General features: G+C 52.8%; 1 protein-coding gene across 3 annotated transcripts in view; it reads right to left on the bottom strand.

The window, feature by feature from the left end:
- FCHO1 (FCH and mu domain containing endocytic adaptor 1) overlaps window positions 1-12,041 on the bottom strand; it is a 49,375-nt gene extending 37,334 nt beyond the window's left edge. Inside the window, exons 1-2 of one of the 3 annotated variants that reach the window (XM_031948239.1) lie at window positions 11,979-12,041; window positions 3,400-3,569 (exon numbers count right to left, since the gene is read on the bottom strand). In XM_031948239.1, coding sequence (XP_031804099.1) covers window positions 3,400-3,426 — 27 coding nt within the window. In that variant the 5' untranslated portion in view covers window positions 3,427-3,569; window positions 11,979-12,041. Of the gene's footprint in view, window positions 1-1,815; window positions 2,085-3,399; window positions 3,570-5,195; window positions 5,405-11,978 lie in introns of those variants that run through there. The other 2 variants (XM_012543913.3, XM_031948238.1) reach the window with 2 other exon arrangements.
- Window positions 12,042-18,233: the final 6,192 nt, after the last annotated feature.

Consider the following 18,233-nt stretch of genomic DNA (forward strand, 5'->3'; position numbering starts at 1 on the left):
TCAGTTCATGGGATACTTAGCACATCATGTCTCATAATATTAGTCATCTTTCCATATGAGAGTGCCCATCTTTCTTGTGAGCCTGTGAAGGAGAAAGGAGAGGGGAAAAGAAAAGAGAGAAGAAAAGGAGAGAGGGGTAAGGGAGAAGAGGGAAGGGAAGGGGAGAAAAAAGGAAGAGAAAAGAGAAGGGAAGGAGAGGGGAGGGAAGGAGAAAAGAAGGAAGGAGGAAAAAGGGAAATGAAGGAAAGGAGGGGGAGGAGAAAAGAGGGAAGGGAAAGGGAAGGAGAAAAGAAGGGAGGGAAGGAGAAGGGAGGGGAGGAAAAAAGAGGGAAGGGAAGGAGAGGGGAGTTGAAAAGAGGGAAGAGAAGAAGAGGTGAGGGAAGAAGAAAAGAGAGAAAGGAAAGAGGAGGGAAACAGAGGAGAAAAGGTGGAAGGAGAGGAGAGGAGAAAAGAGAAAGGAAGGAGAAAGGAGGGAAAGGGAGGAGAAAAGATGGAAGTTGAGGAGAGGGGAGGAGAAAAGAGGGAAGGAAAGGAGAGGGGAGGAGAAAAGAGGAGAGGAAAGATGGCAAGAGGTGAGGGAAGGAGAAAAGAGAAGGGAAGGAGAGGGGAGGGAAGGAAAAAAGAGGGAAGGGAAGGAGAGGGGAGTTGAAAAGAGGGAAGGGAAGAGAGATGAGGGAAGGAGAAAAGAGAGAAAGGAAAGAGGAGGGAAATGGAGGAGAAAAGATGGAAGGAGAGGCGAGGAGAAAAGGGAAAGGAAGGAGAAAGGAGGGAAAGGGAGGAGAAAAGATGGAAGTTGAGGAGGGGGGAGGAGAAAAGAGGGAAGGAAAAGGAGAGGGGAGGGAAGGAGAAAGGAGAGAGGAGGGAAAGGAAGGAGAAAAGATGGGAAGAGAAAAAAAGGAAGGGAAGGAGAGGAGAGGGGAAGAGAAAAGGAAGGGAAGGAGAGGAGAGGGGAGGGGAGGAGAAAAGAGGGAAGGAAGGAGAAGGGAGGAGAAAAGAGAAGAAGAAAGGTGATGAGAGGTGAGGGAAGGAGAAAGGAGAAGGGAAGGAGAGGGGAGGGGAGGAGAAAAGAGGGAAGGGAAGGAGAGGGGAGGGGAGGAGAAAAGAGGGAAGGGAAGGAGAGGGGAGGGGAGGGGAGGAGAAAAGAGAGAGGAGGGAAAAGAAGGAGAAAAGATGGAAGGAGAAAAAAAGGAAGGGAAGGAGAGGAGAGGGGAAGAGAAAAGGAAGGGAAGGAGAGGAGAGGGGAGGAGAAAAGAGGAGAGGTGATGAGAGGTGAGAGAAAGAGAAAAGAGGGAAGGGAAGGAGAGGGGAGGGAAGGAGAAAAGAGAAGGGAAAGAGGGGAGGAGAAAAGAAGGAAAGGAAGGAGAAGGGAGGGGGGGAGAAAAGAGGGAAGGGAAGGAGAGGGGAGGGAAGGAAAAAAGAAAGGAAGGAGAGAGAAGGAAAAGGGAGAAAAGATGGAAGGAGAGGAGAGGGGAGGAGAAAAGAGGGAAGGAAAGGAGAAGGGAGGAGAAAAGAGGGAAGGGAGGGAGACAGGAGGGAAGGGAAAAGAAGGAAGAGGAGAGGAGAGGGGATGAGAAAAAAGGGAAAGGCAAGAGTGGAGGAAAAAAGGAAGGGAAGAGAAGAGAGAAGAAAAAAGGGAAGGGGAAGAGAGGGGAGGAAAGGAAAGGGGAGGGGAGAAAAAGTTTCCCAGGAATCTACCGTTCTTTGGGCCCTCTCAGTTCTGACCTTCCCTGCACAAACTGGGAACGGGGTTCCTTCTAGGCTTGGCCTGGGAGTCTTCAATTCCCAAGGCCATGGGGACTCGGGAACATTTCTCACCAGGGAGAAGAACCTTTGTTTGAAGTGCCGACGGAGCATCCTAACAGGAAACCCCACCTCTAGTCTATTGAGAAACAGACAGAGGGGGAAGGACCTGGTTCAAGGTCACACAGTCAACGGCTAGCGCTGGACCAGATCCTGAACTCCGAACGCTGACACTGCCTTACAGCAGCTTGACAATTCCTTGATCTTTGATTCCCTCAAAGCTTTTCTCTTCCAGGAGGGCCGAGACCCCTCTAGTTAAAGGCAGAGAAAGCACCGCGAAAAATCGGGGTCTGGACAACCAGCAGAGCCAAAGTACTCTGAAAGTTCTGTGTTGATCCTTCCCTTATATTCCCAGTGGCTGCTAGGCTCCCCTCTATGACCTCAAGGACAGCCCCTCCCCCCATGACCTCTGGGATGGTCCTTCTCTTCTATGACCTCTGGGATGGTTCTTTCCCCTCTGACCTCTGGGTCCTTCCTCCCCCTCTCTCTATGGGTCTCTGCCATGCTCAATGATGGCAGGACCTCAAACCTAACTCAGTTCTAGGAGAAGGAAGAGAGCCTGCTTCCTGTGGGCAAGGGGAACCATGGATGATTTCTCCTCCATTCCCGGTGTCGGGTCAGGCCCCTTTAAGGAAGGGGACCTTGGCCCCAGGCTATAAGTGGAGGTTGAGAAGCTGAGCTGCCTTTTCCTGGCTCTGTTGCCAGGGGCAACGGTTTACTCAGCAGCCTGGGTCTCCCTTTGGCAGTTTGGCAGGCTTCTAGGAAAAATTAAACAAGGAAGGTTGAAGCCCACTCCTCAATCCATGTTTTTCCCCATCCTTCCAAGGTATAGCCCTCATCTCTCCTATGGGAAAGAAGCCCTCTGGCCCCAAAAGTACACAGGAAGAGGGAGAGACAGTTGGGGAGAGCTAGAGAGAAATGGGAAGACGGGAAAAAATCCTCAACATTTCTGGGTCAGAGGCGGCCTGGAATCTCCTCAGCCCAGAACCACTGCTGTCAGGGCACAAGGGCAGCCAGGCCGTGAGGGTGCCAGGGGACACAGAGCTCCCCTGGAGCCCGGAGAACTTGTTCAGAAAGCCCCGGGCCCTGCTGCTGCTCCAGTGTAGAAGATCCAGTGGGGAGACACTGAGGGACCTGCTACCTGCGGCCCTGCTACAAGAACTCTCCTCCAGGAAGTCTTCCTCGATTAAAGCTGCCCACCATTTTGGATCTCACCCTATGGCTGCCCCTCCAAGTCGAAGGCCGCCTCTTCCAACTGAGTTAAGGGTAGAGTCCCTATGTCCCCCTCATCCACCTTCCCTAAAAGGACTTTTATAGGTCACTTAGTACAAGCCCTCCACTTTTCAGATTCGGAGAGGGCTGCCCAAGGCTGAGGGCAGGAAATACCAGAAGCCAGCTCTAAAATCTCTTTCCCGGTGTCTCTGGCTGCCCCTCTCTCCTTCCCCCCACCCCCGCCCCGGGGGAGGCCCCCTAGGCAGAGTAAGGAGCTCAGCACTGGCTGCCACCTGTCATTTCGTGGTGCCCATTTGTGCCACCCAGAACCAAATCTCCGTCCTGGCAATGGCCCCTCCCCCCGGCCGAACAAGGAGCTCTACTTACCCAAAAATACTCCCCAAAATAGGACATGGTGGCTGCTGGCCGGCCTCCCGAAGACCCTTCCTCGGTTACTCACTCTAGAGGAAACCAGCTCAAGTCAGTCCCTGCCGCAGCCTTGGCTTCAGCCCCTGCAGGAGGGGGTAGAATTCCACTCTGTTTTTCTTTCCTCATCCCTAAGGGCAGAGGAGAAGGGGACCCAATGAGGAACTGAAAGCTGGGAGGGCAGAGGGCTTGGTGGATGAAGTGCTTTCCCCCCCCCCCCATCCTGGGGCCTGGAAGCTGGTGGCTGGCCTGGTTGGGAGGCAAAGGGAGAGGAGGTCGGGCCCGCCGGGACATCTGGCTCGTCAGTCTGAGGTCTCGGCCGCAGTCGTGGTTGGGGCAGCAAGGCCGTGGCCTGCGATAGAGCTCCCCGAGGCGGAGGGGACGCCCTGTTCCCTCTCCCCGGGAAGGTGCTGCGAGCCGGCCACAATTACTTATTCAGCGCGATGTGACATTTCTCACTCGGCGGGTGCTGCGCCAGGGCCAGGTTGGGGAGGTACTTCCCAGCTCAGGGACTTTGGGGAAGCTTAGGGGGAGGGGCACCAGGCTGGCCGGCCTTGGGGGCTCTTCCATACGGGACCATCAGGGCTAGAGGGCTAAGGGCCCTGGGGTGGGGGCGGGGCAGGATCTGTGTTCTTGGCTAACTTGACCTCAGCCTGGGCCCGGGAGCTGTCATAGGAGCTGGGGAGTAATTCATAATGCAGGAGGTGGTGGAAGCCGGGTGCTCGCACCAGCTGGGGAACGATGCTGCAACTAACCCCAGACAGGCACCTGAAAGCTGCATGGGAGGAGCTGGGATTGGGGGGAGAGCAGTGACTTCCGGCAAGTCTCATGGGGGTCTCAGGCGCATCTATGAACTGGGATGGGGGGCAGGGATGGGGGGCAGGAATAACATAACACCCCTATCGTGTGTCCAGCGCTCTGCTAATCACTTCACAGATATAATCTAATGGGACATATAATCCAATTTTACATTCACAACAATTCTGAGAGGTGGGAGCTATTATCTCTATTTTACAGATGAAGAAACGGAGGCAGACAGAGAGGGATTTGCCCAGGGTCACACAGCTAGTGTCTGAGGCCAGATTTGAACTCGGCTCCTCCTGATTCCAGGCCCGGGGCTTTACCCACTGTCTCATACTTTTAAGCAGATGGTCCTTTTAAGTCTGATGTCCTGATCCAAGCTCTAAAGATTGTAATAGCTCAAATGGTCTATATTCTTTGTCCTAAGGGCCCTCCCAGCTCTGCCATCCTGTGTTCTAAGGGCCCTCCCGGCTCTGCCATCCTGGGTCCTAAGGGCCCTCCCGGCTCTGACATTATGTTCTGAGCTCCCCCCGGCCCTGACATTCCCTGTCCTAAGCCCCCATTTGACCCATGGGTGACACTGAGACAGTGTGGCGGCCAGGAGAGGGCCGGGGGAGGGGGTGGCAGCATGGCGTCCCAAAGCCCAGCTGAAACCCCGGCGGCTCCTGGCCACAGACAGAGACGAGCAGAACCCCCACGTGGGTGCCATGGACAGGCCCACCTCCCACCCCTTGTTCAGGTCTGCAGGTGGGCGTCATTTCACTTCCTTGGCCTCCTCTTCCCCTTACCTACCAAGCCCCAAACCAGAAAGAGAAGCCATTTCCCTCTTGAAACCCTGGCTTGGGGCTGCCTGGGGGACAGGCTCATTCCTTGTGGCTACTGAGTTTCTGTCCTGCCAGCGCCATTGGCGGAAGGGGGGAGGCCCCAAGGGCCGCACTGTGGCTGCCAGGACTCACCCAGGGCTGCGGGATCAGGTGCCCTCCGGCCTTCTCCATCCTCAGGCTTCCTTGGCGGGGGACCCCAAGAAGACGTAAAAGCTGAGCCGGCAGCAGGGAGACCTCAGCGCACTTCCGCCCGCGCCAGAGCCTTTTTTGTGGGGCGTGACACCTGAGTGCTGGGCTGGGGCCCTGGCAGGAAGGAGGCAGGGCTGGGGAGCAACAGGGTTCCTGCTCCACCTCAGCTGCTCCTGAGTGTGTGTGTGTGTGTGTGGGGGGCCAAATAGGAACCGCTAGGGCAGCTGGGAGCACCGGGGACTCTAATTCTAGCTTTGCCACTTGTGATCCTGACTCTGTTTTCTCATCTGCAGGGCCGGGAGACTGGACTGTCCCTAATTCTGACGCTAAACTACAATTCAGTAGAGTCCAACGTGGGGGTGAGTGCGATGATGGGGCCGCCCTGGGGAGGTGGACAGACAGGACACTTTCAGAGAGAACAAACCCCTCCAAGTGCAGTTTTGTCTTTTGTGACACTAATTCCCATTGCTACAGGAATTCCAGATTCACAAAGCTCCATACCTAGGCTAAGGGGGGCAGAGCAAGTATTAGTGTGCCCATTCTAGAGATGAGGACACTAAGTCTTGGGGAAGTTAAGGAACTTATTCATCATTAGCCAATTACTAAACACTGGAATCGGGACTTGAATCCACATCTCCTGGCTCCAAGTCCGACACTCTTCCCGTGATACCAATAAATAAAATAACCAAAAAGGGTCTCTCTTCCTACTCCAACCTGGGGGTGTCCCCTTAGATGTCACCAGCCTCTTTGTAGCTAGTGGGATAACCCAAAGGCAACCTTGAGACTTGGAAGTAAGCAGAAGCCCCACCAGCCTGGAGTGGGACCAAGGAGTCCTGGATCCTCGTCACAAGGTCACACATCTTGGGCCTAAGGGCACAAGCACTTTTTAAGTGCCTTCTATTTGCTGGGTGGTATACTTAGTGTTCACTACGACTGTGAAGGGAGGTGTTGTTATCTCCATTTTACAAATGGGGAAACTGAGGCAGGGGTGAGGTGACTTGCTTAGATTCACCCAGTTACTAAGCATCTAAGGCTTGATATGTCTTCCTGACACCTGGTCCAGTGGAGAGCACTATCCACTGGACCACCTCCCTGAGAGAGGCCATTAAGTCCTCACTTTCCAGAGAAAGACACTGAGGTCTAGAGGGGTCGCCCGGAGCCTGGGACTCCAAACTCAGCTCTCTCTCCAGCAGGCTCCATACTGGCTCTGCCCCTGTGACCCTGATTGTGTGACCCTGGGTTATCTCCCCCCGCCCCTCATCTATAAAATGGAATAATCTATAAAATGGGATAATATCCCTGCCTGGAGACTCTCCCTGGGCCCTGAGTCTCCCCTGAGCGGCTGGAGGCCGCAAAGTGCTTTGTGATCCCCGGCACATCATCAGTGGGAGCTCTGGTGGTCACTGAGCTCCTGATACGCATCCAGGACCAGGCGCAGTCGGGCTCCAAAGCCAGACCCCAGTCCAAGCCTATGTGGGACCTGAACCTCTCACGCTTCAGATGGAGCCTGGGTCTCCTCTCCAGGGACACGACTTCCCCAGGTCCGAGGGAAGGGAAGGCCCATGTTCCCCATCCTCTCTCCCCCAAGCCTGGGGCGGAGGGAGCCAGAGTCCCCGGGACAGTCGCTGGATGGGAACCAGCTCAGCAGAAACGAGCCAGAGGGGATGCTCTGGCCCGGCCTCTGGGTCAGGGGGTTCAGGAGGGTCATGGAAGGGGTCAGGGGCCTAGCAGGGTCTGGGAAGAGACAGCCGGAGGGCCCGCTCTCTCTGCCCATCTTGCTCAGGCTGAGGGAGGGTTGACACTGCACCAGTCTGCCGCAACTTTGATTACTTCCAGGCTGTCTCCCCATCAGTGTGCGAGCTCCCTGAGGGCAGGGCCCAGGCTTTTGCCCTTCCTTGTACCCTCATAGTAGTCAGAGAATCACAGGATGCAGGCTATCAGAACTGAGTGGGCCTTGGGAACCCAGAAAATAAAATAAATGTCAGGCTGGAAAGGACTTAGAATGTAGAACACAGGTCAAAACTAGGAACTTGAGATGTAGAACATCCAAGCTGAAGGACCTCTGAAAACGGAGGCCCCAAGAATAACTCACAAGAGCAAAGAGAGGTTTACAAGTGAGCCTACCACTTTTAAACTCTCTCACTTCACTTTCTGGGCTCAGTTTCCTTATCTGTAAAATGGGAATAATCATATTTGCAAGTGAAAATGAAACACAACTGTATGACATACATCAATAATATACATAACATAACCTATATCAGATTGCTTACTGTCTTAGGGAGGGGGGTGGTAAGGAATAGAGGGACATAATTGGAACTCAAAATTTAATAAGAATGAATGTTTAAAAAGATCTTTACATATAATTGCAAAAAATAAAATACTGTTAAAAAAAAAGAAGAGGAAAGAGGGAGGAAGGGAGAAAGGAAGGAAGGGAAGGAAGAGAAAAGGGAGGAGGGAGGGAGGAAGGAAGGGAGGGAAGGAGGAAGAAAGAAAGGGAGGCAGGAAAGAAGGGAGGGAAGAAGGGGGAGAGGGAGGGAGGGAGGAAGGAAAGGGAGGAAGGAAGGTGGGAGGAAGGAAGGGAGGGAAGGGAAGGAGAAAGGAAGGAAGAGAAGGAGAAAGGAAAGAGGGAGGGAAGGAAGGAAGGAAGGTGAGAGGGAGGAAAGAAGGAAGGAGGGAGGGAGGGAGAGGAGAAAAGGGAGGAAGGGAGGAAGGAAGGGAAGTGAAAAAAATCAGGAGTCAGAGATAAAGTTTCCATCTGCACTAAGACTTTGGGGCACTCTATATACTAAGGGACTGCAATAATCAGAGTAAGATCAGAGATTTAGAGCTTTAAGGGACCTCAGAAGCCATCTAGAACAATCCCCTAATTTTACAGGTGAGGAAGCCCTAGGGAAGTTAAGTGACACAGTTATTAGCAAATGGAAAGATTTGAACTCAAGCCTCTGACTGTTGAGCCAAGACCCCTTCCATTAGAATATTTAAGAATGACAATCAGAAGGAACCCTTGTGTAATTATGAGCTTCTTGAACCTGAAGAAGAGCTAGAAGAAAATGCCTCTTCCCCGCAGAATCAGGGGACCAAGGGTTGGAAGGCCACCCATTCTGTCGGATCCCCAATGTTCCAGGTGGCTTTGCCGCCTTTTGGTTTTGAAGTCTGTTTCTGGTGTAGTAAGTAGTCAGCTTCAAAGCCAAGTTCAAATCTTGCTTGGGACATACCTCAGCTAAGCATTGAACTGCTCAGTGCTCTAGGCAGCTCTCTAGGACTGATTTGTAGGGAGGAAAAAAAAAAGTGCTAAGGTGCTGACCTGCCTAGAGAGAGTGTTTCCTCACAAGGGAGTTCCCGGTGCGATCAGATCACTGATTCAGTTCCTATCTCTCCATTGTTATAAGGGATGGCTCACTGGGTGGGAGAGAGAGGAGGAACATATTGAGAAATGAAACTATGTAAAAATGAGAGATAGAGATTCAAATTGCAAATGACAAAAAAAAAAAAAGTTGCCCAGCCTCTCTACTGTATTGTGATAAGGGAACTCCTTCGTGAACCTTCAAGGCTAGAGAGGGCAGGTAAGGGTTACTGTATACTCCCCAGGATCTTTTCTTCCCGCTCCCTACCCAGCAGGGACTTGCTGGAAGATAGGGTGGAGAGGGGAGCAAGGGGAAATGGGCATCAGAGGAGATCCTGGCAGGTATCTCCCCAATGACAGAAGCCTCAAGGGGAGAGAGGGCTTAACAAATGCTTAGTGATTGTTCCCCTACTCCTGCCCTGAAATCTAATCAAGGTTCTAAAAGGAGTTGACTCCAAGAGAGTATTATTGAGAAACAGGGAAAAACTTCATGTAATGAGCTATCTGGGGTTCCGATGGACTGTGGGCAATTATATCTCAGTTTCCCTAGAAGAGTTTGTCCCCCTTCCTGAGGCAGTCATGGGAAGAGACTGCCAAGATTCTGGAAGAGTCGCAGCTGCTCAGTTTTTCCCTCGCTAGCTACTCTGCAAGGCGGAGGTCCCTAGAACTGAACTAGAAATGGGACAAGACTCTTCCACTGCCCCGAGCAATGACCCAGAGCCAGGTACCCTGGGATTTGTCTGGCTGTCCCATTCCCAGGGATACTGATGCTCACTGTCAAGTGGGAGGGAGGCAGGAGCTATCCAGCTTTGCAAGATCAGGAAAACAGCCACAGGAGAAGGAAGGTGCGTACCAACCACACCCAGAGGCCAAACCTGCTCCCAGGCGTGGGTGCACGGCCTCCTGGAGGCACAGACCTGGTATGTGGGTCAGGAAACACCCTATGGGGGTGAGGATGCTGCCAGCCAGCTCCCCCTCCCACAGCCCAGGTGGGATGGGTGACAAATGGAATCTTTCTCCCCTCAGCTGTCAGTCATAGAAAGTGAAGGTCCTTAGAACATCACAACTGGACTGGAACCCAGAACATGGAATATTGGAGTTGGAACCCAGAGTGTCATAGCTAGGAGAACCCTTGGAAATGTGGACTATCAAAACCGAGAAGGACCTTAGAACACAGAAGGGGCTTTAGAACACAGGGTGTCAGAGCTGGGAGAGCCCTTAGAAATGTGGAATATCAAAGCTGAGAAGGATATTAGAACATGGGATGTCAGAGCTGGGAGGGCCTTCTTCTGCCCCCCTCATTTTACAGAAAATGACAGCCTACATTTTTCCTGTGTTTTAAAGTTTATAAAACACTATTCTCAAAACAACTTTTAAGTGTCAATAGCTGAAACACATATCTCATAGGTTCAGAGATCATTTGTCTGATGTCTTCATTTTAGAAAAGGAAACCAATCTCCAAAAATAAGTTGTCAAAAGCCACACTAGCAATGAGTGCAATGATCATCTCCATTTGATAGGTGGTCAAACTTGGGCCCATCCTCCAGAGTTCAAATCTAGCCTCGGACACTTCTAGCTTCGTGATCCTGGGTAAGTCACTTCACCCTGTTTGCCTCAGTTTCCTTATCAGTAAAATGAAGTGGAGAAGGAAATGACAAACCACTCCATTCTCTGTCAAAACCACAAAATGGGGTCATGGAAAATCAAGAATGACTAAACATGCTCGGGCCCAGAGAAGGGAAGCCTTTGTCCAAGGTCACACAGCCATTACTATATGTCAGCTCCAGGCTTCAGGTCCAGTATCTTTTTATAAATATTGATCTCGTAGCAATTTATTATGCGTACAAGCATCACAAACCCATTTTACCGATAAATTAAGTCTCAGGTAGGGGAAGTTACACATCCAGACAGGAGGTAACTTGGGAGGAGAACCATTGTCTCTGAAGCTCTTGTCCCAGAGCTCTGAGGTAGGGATGATGGTGGAGAACTATTATCGCCTACTGAACCTGTCGGGGCCCAGATGCCCTCCATCGCTTCCCAAATCGGAGTGAGACTAGGTGATGCTCAGGAGAAGGTAGAGGTACCCAACGCAACTTCTGCCTAACCGGAGGGGGTGTCTGTATGGGAGTGATGTATATAGCACACTATTAATCAGCCTAATCAGCCAAGCAACACCCCCCTCCCCCGGCCCTGCTCCCAGCTTGAGCTCAAACCAGATGCTCACTGCCAGGCCTACTCTGGGAGAAAGGCAGGTTTTGGGGAGAAGGATTTGCTACATGTATACACACACACACACACACACACACACACACACACACAGAGTTGCACCCTCCTCCTCCTCCTCCTCCTCCTCCTCCTCTCCCCCAGAGCTGCTAGGGAGAGCTGCCAAGTCAGTGAATAGAATAAGATCTGATTTTTATTTTAATCCCAGAGCAGATGCTCTGCTGAAGCTGCCACACAGCGGACACAGACCCCGTGCCAGCCGGCCCTCGGCCCCAGCAAGGATGCCCCCAGCCCCAAGGGCAGGGAGAGGCCCAGCCAGTACCACCACAAGCTCAGGTGCCCTCGGGCCCCAGGCCCGGGAAGGCTGACCCTCAAACACACAGCCCACAGACAGGGTGCACCAAAGCCAGCCGGCCTGCCTCGGGGCCTCCGCACTGCCCCGGGGTCCCTTCAGCAATGGCTCCCCCACCCCATGGCCACCCTGGGGGCTCTTTGGCTCCGGGTCTACAGTGTGCCCGGGCCCCATTGTCTCCTTGAGCAGGAGGGCACAGTGGTGATGAGCTCTTTGCCCATCAGTCTAGCACCTTCCCGGGCGGAGAAGTGGGGCGGGAGTGAGGAGGATGGATACAGGAGGGGTGGGGTTGGCCCTCTTATAGAGAAGGGCTGGTGATGGCTGCTCCCAAGAAGGCAATGAGAAGCTATTGTTGGGGGGAATAGGAAGCTTCAGGAAGAGGGGAGGGAGAAACGGGGCGATGCTTCTGTGCTGGGGTGATGGGAGGGGGACGGCCCCGCTGCGGGGAGAGGGATGGGGAGAGGTCACAGCTGGAGAGGTGGGGGCTTGAAACCGCTTCTGAAGGGGGTTGCGGATGAGAGCGGAGGAGGGAAGGGGGTGCCGCTCGGGGAGGGGAGGGGCGCCACTCTGCAGGGATGGGGCGCTGCTGCAGGAGGAGCCGTACTCCCGGGAATGGGCACCGAGAGGGATGCAGAGCCGTCTCCCGGTGCCCGGAGGAACCGAGGGCACCAGAGGCAGCGGGCAAACGGGGACCCGGGGAGACTGGGGGCGGCTCGCTCTCCGCACCAGCCGTCTCCGGAGCCGAGGTCGCAGCGGGAGAAGGCGCCCGCACGCCCCCCAGACCCGTGGGGCCAACGCGGCCACTCACCTCCCTGCGGCCCTCGCAGCGTCCTCCTCCAGCCGGCGTAGCCACCTGCGGCTCCGGGCCCGCCGACGCCGACACTGACACCCCAGCGCGCTGGGCATCGGAGCCCCGCCCCGCCCGACCCCGCCCCCCCAATAGGCGGAGCCCACGCAGCCCACCCCCACCCCCGCTCTACCCCTCCACCCCGACGCGCGGAGCACACTACCCAGTTGCGGGGGGGGGCGGAGCTGCCCGGCCACTCCCCCGCTATTGGTACGTTTTGAGCGTGGAACTCTCAACCTCATCTTCTGATTGGCTAAATTCAGGAAGGCGGTCGGTCTCTCTTGGAGACACTGGAAACGATTTACATACCTTAAAGAGATCGCTCTCTTTAAAAAAAAACAAAAAATAAATATGCTCCTGCAAACTCCTTCCCGCAATTTGAGATCGTGAGAATTAAGATTAGGACTGGGAGAGGGAATGACCATTCTCTCCCGCTCCATACCCCGAAACAGAGAACCAGAGGGATTCTCTATTTCCCCATCCCACTTTTCAGGGTTATTTCCCTCAAAGAAAAACCTTTTCCCTCCCTACCTCCACAAGGAAAAAAATCCGAATTTCCCAACAAGCGACTCTTCCCTAACGGAACAGCTGCCTCCTACGGCTGTGAGCAGCTCCTCCTGAAGGTATTAAGATGTAGGCTGCATGACCTCATGGCTGCTGCGAGTAGAGGGAACTTCTGCATTGGGGGTGGGAGGGAGATGGGGTAGAATTTGAGATCTCAGGAACCATCATCAAGCCCAGGCAAAGTGAGCCAGGACCCTAGACCAGAAGCTTGGAGCCCTGAGTTCAAGCCTCTGCCTTTGACTTGCGGTATGCTCTTGCGCAAGTGCCCTACCTACTCCGGGTCTGTTTCCCCGTTTCAAAAAGAAGTACGATCTCTAATCCTTCAAGATGTCAGATTTGTTAGGGATCCTTCTCTACTCAAAGGCAGCGAGTGCCGTTGGCTCAATTCAAATCTGCCCTCAAGACACTTAACACCTCCTAGCTGTGTGACCCTGGGCAAGTCACTTAATCCCAATTGCCTCAGCAACAACAACAAAAAAGCCAGCTAGATGGCACAACGCTCAAGATCCGAGTTCCACCACAGCCTCAGACCTCTACCAGCTGGGCAATTCACTAGCTTACCTCCTTTCTGCAAAATGGGAATGGTGTATACAGCTCAGGGTCGACAGGATGCGAGCACCAGAAAGCACTCTGCAAAACTTAATGAGCTGTGTGGCGAAATTGTATCTTCTTGTGGTCCTCCCAGCCACCCACTTAGTACAGTAGGTTTATAAGTAACTAGTGTAAGGTAACAATAGTAGTAAAATGGCAAAGGGCAACCTAGAAGTCACAAACTGTCCCATAAATTAAGGGAGCTGAAAATAAAACAGGGATGCATGGGAGCAACTGGCAACTGTCTCATAAATGAACTAAGGCTCCTTAGGGGAAGCCAACCAGACCTGAAGGTAGTGGCCCCGGCTAAGGCCAGTAAATTTCAGATAAACTTTAGATATGCAGTGTCAAGACCAGCAAAATATTTACTAAAGAATTAAATTGAGGGACCTGCAGATTACTTTGAAACAATGTAGATGTTAATGAACTAAGCCTAAATTGTAGGGATGTGTGATAGTCTGCCCTGCCCTAAATCCTGGGACCTCAAAGACCTGACCCCTCCCCCCCCACTCCAATCCAAGGTTTTATAATTGTCTTTAGCCCTCTCCTTCCCCTGGATCTTTCCAACCCATCCCTTATCTCCGCAGCATTTGCCTCTGTGCTTTCCAAGCATTGAAACCTTATTCCCCATTTGCTGTCTGGCTAGCATCAAATGCACTGGGCATGCCGTCTCCCCCCAAACGCTCCCCTAGCAATCTCATTCCTTTAAGCCAGAAACTGGAAGCACTAAAGACTACACACGATTTACCCTTCCTCCCTTCCCCCCCAGCATCTACCATGAACAAGCATGTCAGGATGAAATCATTGACAGAAAGCCAGGCCCCTGGATCTTGTGCCTCTCTTACATTCTCCCCTTTATCTGGGTGGTAATAAATCAAGAGATTTACACTACATAAACTCTAATATTTTTTAAACATCTGATTATCATTGACCAGCAACTATTGATTGAGAAAATACATGATTAGTTACATATCTGCCCTGGAATAGCGTCAAGGTCCAAATAATGAGAAATTCCCTCTCAGTTCTGTGTTCTACCGGCCCTCCCAGTCCTGACCTCCTGGGTTCTAAGGACCCTCCCAGCTCTGACAGCCTGTGTTCAAGGTTCCTCCCAGTCCTGACCTCCTGGGTTCTAAGGGCCCTCCCAGCTCTATCTAATATTCTGATGTGTGAGACCTTTGACCCTGACTCTCTGGCCAGTTTTGAGGAGGCAGAGAGAGCCTGGAAGGGAGGACTCATGAACCAGCTCTTTCAATCCATATCTGAACAAGACCATGTGCTCCAACATTCTTGAAGAGTAGTCAGCCAGTCTTGCTGGATGTGAGAGAGAAAGCCAGCCTCAGTTTGCCTCATTTGCAGCTTCCCAGATTTACTCCTGCTTCCCCCCCCCCCCCCCCCCCCCCCGCAGCCCCCCGGCGCTCCGCAGGTGCTGCAGCCGCGATGGCCCCGCCGACCCCCGGTCCCGCAGCCGCTGTCAGCCGCGAGCGCACGGCGACTCTGCCCAGCCCCGGGGCCCTGGCCACAGGCAAGGGTGGCTTCCCGCACGAAGGGTCCGAGGCTACGCCCTCCCACCCTCTCTAGCCGATTCTCAAACATCGGCTTCCCCAAAGTCCTTCACCCCTTTCTGGCCTCTCCAGTTCATCAATACATGCTCTAAAATCCAATGCCTAGACTTAGCACTCCAAGCAGGGCAGGATGCAGAGGATTTCCAACTCGGGATTTCCCGATTTGGTTTTCCCACAAGCTCACGGTTTCTTTCATTTTACAGACAAGGAGACTGAGGGCCCAGAGAGAGCTGAAGAGATTTACCCAAAAGGCAGACCCAGGATTTGAACCCCGAGTCTCTCCCACCAAATGCAGTGCTTTCCCCCCCTCCTCCTCTGGGTCTTTGGCTGCTCCCAGGGCTGCAGAGGGCATCGGAACAGATAAACTTCCAAATCCAGTCCTTTTTCCTGGTCCCGCCGCACCTCCCGCCCTCCTGGGCTCAGCCCATCCTAGTTTATTTTTAGCTCTGAGACCCAGATATGATGGTGACCAGCCAGCTGTCAGGATTCCTGAGCAGAACATCCTCTTGTCCCTGCTTCCCTCAGGGCTGGGAAGAGGCCCCCGGGGGTCCCAGAGCTACAGAAACAAAGCAACAAGGGCGCAGAAATACAGGAAGAAAGAAGGCTGGGGGGAGGCAGAGGAACAAAGTACTCAGGCAGCGACCAAGGCCTTCTTGGTAGCAAGGGGCTCAGGAGCAGGTCTCAAATGGCAGAATCAGAGCCAACGGGGAGGAGTTACAGGTCAGCGATTCGGTTAGAGCTTGAATGGTTGTTAGAGATAAAACGTGTCCAGCATCTTAAAGATGGGGAAACGGAGGCCTTAGAAAAGGGTGGGGGCTTGCCAAAGGCTGGAACATGGGTCTCCTGACTCCCAGTCTTTCTATTATACCAAGATTTAGGCAAGAGAACCAGATCCTAGTCCTGGCTCGGTCTTTTTCTTTCTCTGTGCCTCAGTTTTCTCACCTGTAAAATGGGGCAATACTCAGACTCATTCTCTGCTCTGGAGACGGATTGTGGCAGTGTGCCCATTTTTTGTCATAGTAACCCTTCCACGCCTCCTCCATCCCCAGCCTGGCATCTGGCGGGGCTGTTTTGCAGGTTCCCACTGCCTCCATCCCCCATATAACCTTACAGTAATTTGGGCTCCCCAGACTTAGCCCAGGACATGAGGCTGAAGTCCAGCTCGACACACAAAGAAATCACCTCCACTTAGGGAGGATATAAGTCTGGTAGATAGAAGCCTGGCCCTGGATCAGAGAACCCAGGTTCAGATGCCGTCTCTAATGCCCACTGCCCGATGACCTTGGATAAATCAAATGAAATTTTCAGGACCTCAGTTCCTCCCAAAGGAGGATAACACTACTTCTCTCCCAGGGCTGCTGGGAAGCTCAGTAACAGAAAGCCAGTAGAGCATTTTGTAAACCCTGGGGAAAAAAAGGCCTTACATAAACGTCACTATTATTAGCAGTAGTGACCATGAAGACCTTATTGATAATAATGATAATCTCATCACCTTTCTGGGCCCTCAGTTTCCTCTTCCCGGGAAAGGAGGGGATCTGAGGTTCTTCCCAGCTCTTAATCTAGAACCCCATGATCAAACACGGGTTCTGCCACTTCTCCCTCAATTGTGGGCAAGCAATGACCTCTGTGGAGGTAAAGTGACTTAATGTCTCTTCTCTTCTAGAGAACAAGGAGGCTGAGCCACCCTTTCAATGTCTCTCTCAGCTCTAAATCCAATGATCTGGGGCCAGAGGAGAAAGGCTACGTGGTTTTGCTGAGGGGGAGAGCAAGGAAAGGGAGAACGGAGAGGGACTAAATTAAGGGTGAGGGGAGGAAGGTAACTCAAGGTGAAAAAGCTGCCTGGGGAAGAACCAGACCCTCCTCAGTCCCCTCAAATCCGCCACACAGGCGGATCCCCTACCTCCTCACCCATTGTGCCCAGGAGCAAAGTCTGCCACTCACTCCCTTGGTTGCCATGGCACTCCCCCAACCCCATGAACAAGACCCCCAAATATTCAGTGTCAGACCTGATCCTTCTGGGCTTCAGGTCTGCATCTCCATGGCCCCTGCCAACTTAAGTCAGCGAGGGGCACAGAGGACAAAGCTAGGTCTGGAAGCAAAAAGACCAGAGTTCAATCAAATACAGCCTCAGACACATAATTAGTCACCTGACTTTTTGCCTCCATTTCCTCATCTGTAAAATGGGGATAATGACAGCACCTATCCTGTAGGACTACTGTAAGGATCAAATGAGATACTAATTGTAAAGCATTTCTGCAAACCTTAAAGTACTAAATAAATAAGTGCCTAGAAGCTACCATCAGCGTCATTATTATCAATGTGCTTATTATCTGACCCAGAATGAGCTTGTGAAACCAGTCTCACTAGTTCTGGTTCTTGAGGTCATCTAGTTCCAATAGAAGAAGAAACCGAGGGCCCAAGTAACTCCATGACTTGTTCTCACACAGGTGGGAAACTGCAGGGCTAAGGTCAAACTGAGGGTCCCTTCCCCCACTCCAGATGTATTGTTCTTTCCACCATGTCCCATCCAGCTCCTTCCTGCACGCACTGAGGCCCTTCAAGGGCTGCCCACTAGGAGGCGCCTCTGACTGTCCCCTCTCTGGCCCTTCCAAACAATCCCAGGCCCCCTCACTTTCCTCTCGTCTGTCTCTAACACAGCCACCCTCCCCCGTTTCCCACAGCCCAGCTCTGCTGCAAACCCAAAGCCTGCCTGGCTCCAGTAGGTCCTTCCGGTCCCTGCTCCCCAATAGGAGCTTCCTCATGCAGCCCTGGATCCTTACTCAGACCAGACTACAGATGGGCAATCAACAAGCACTTAGTAAAGAGCCAGTCCCAGGGCAGCCACAGGGAGCAGCGAGCTCCCCCACCTCCAAGCCTCCGCTGGCTTCGCCTGGAACGTCCTCCTTCACCCCTTCCTGAATTTAATTCCTCCCTTTACAGACGTACTCAAACTCCCCCTTTGCAGACCTACTTAAATGCCACTTCCGCCAGGAAGCTGCCCCTGAAGTCCTCAATGTGCCTCCTTGAAGTTCCCACCTCCCGGCTCACTCATGCCCGTTTCGGTCCTATGAGGTCCCGACCACTCCATTCCAGAAGGGTCTTTCCTTTTAGACCTCACATATAACCCTGACCCTGAGGGCCCCTCCTGAATTATCTTACTCCAGTGCTCCAAGCCTGGGTTTTTATCTCCCAACCAGTGAGAGACCCCTGGGACCCTGGTTTATTTACATATTCTCTAAAGCCCAGCACAGGGCTCACTAGCCACTTAAAAGTTGGCTGTGTTCTATCATGTGGTTTTTCCTGGCTCAGAGTCTGTTCTACGGTACAAGGTTTCTTCTAGGGATGTCCTCCCAGCCCTGGAGTTCCATGTTATAAAGTCCCTGTCTGTAACATTCTGTATCCTAAGGGCTCTCCCAGCCCTGACCTCCTAGGTTCTAAGGGCCCTCCCAGCCCTGACCTCCTGGGTTCTAAGGGCTCTCCCAGCTCTGATATCCCGGGT

The sequence above is a fragment of the Sarcophilus harrisii genome, chromosome 1 (genome assembly GCF_902635505.1).
Source record: "Sarcophilus harrisii chromosome 1, mSarHar1.11, whole genome shotgun sequence".
Lineage (NCBI taxonomy): Eukaryota > Metazoa > Chordata > Mammalia > Dasyuromorphia > Dasyuridae > Sarcophilus > Sarcophilus harrisii.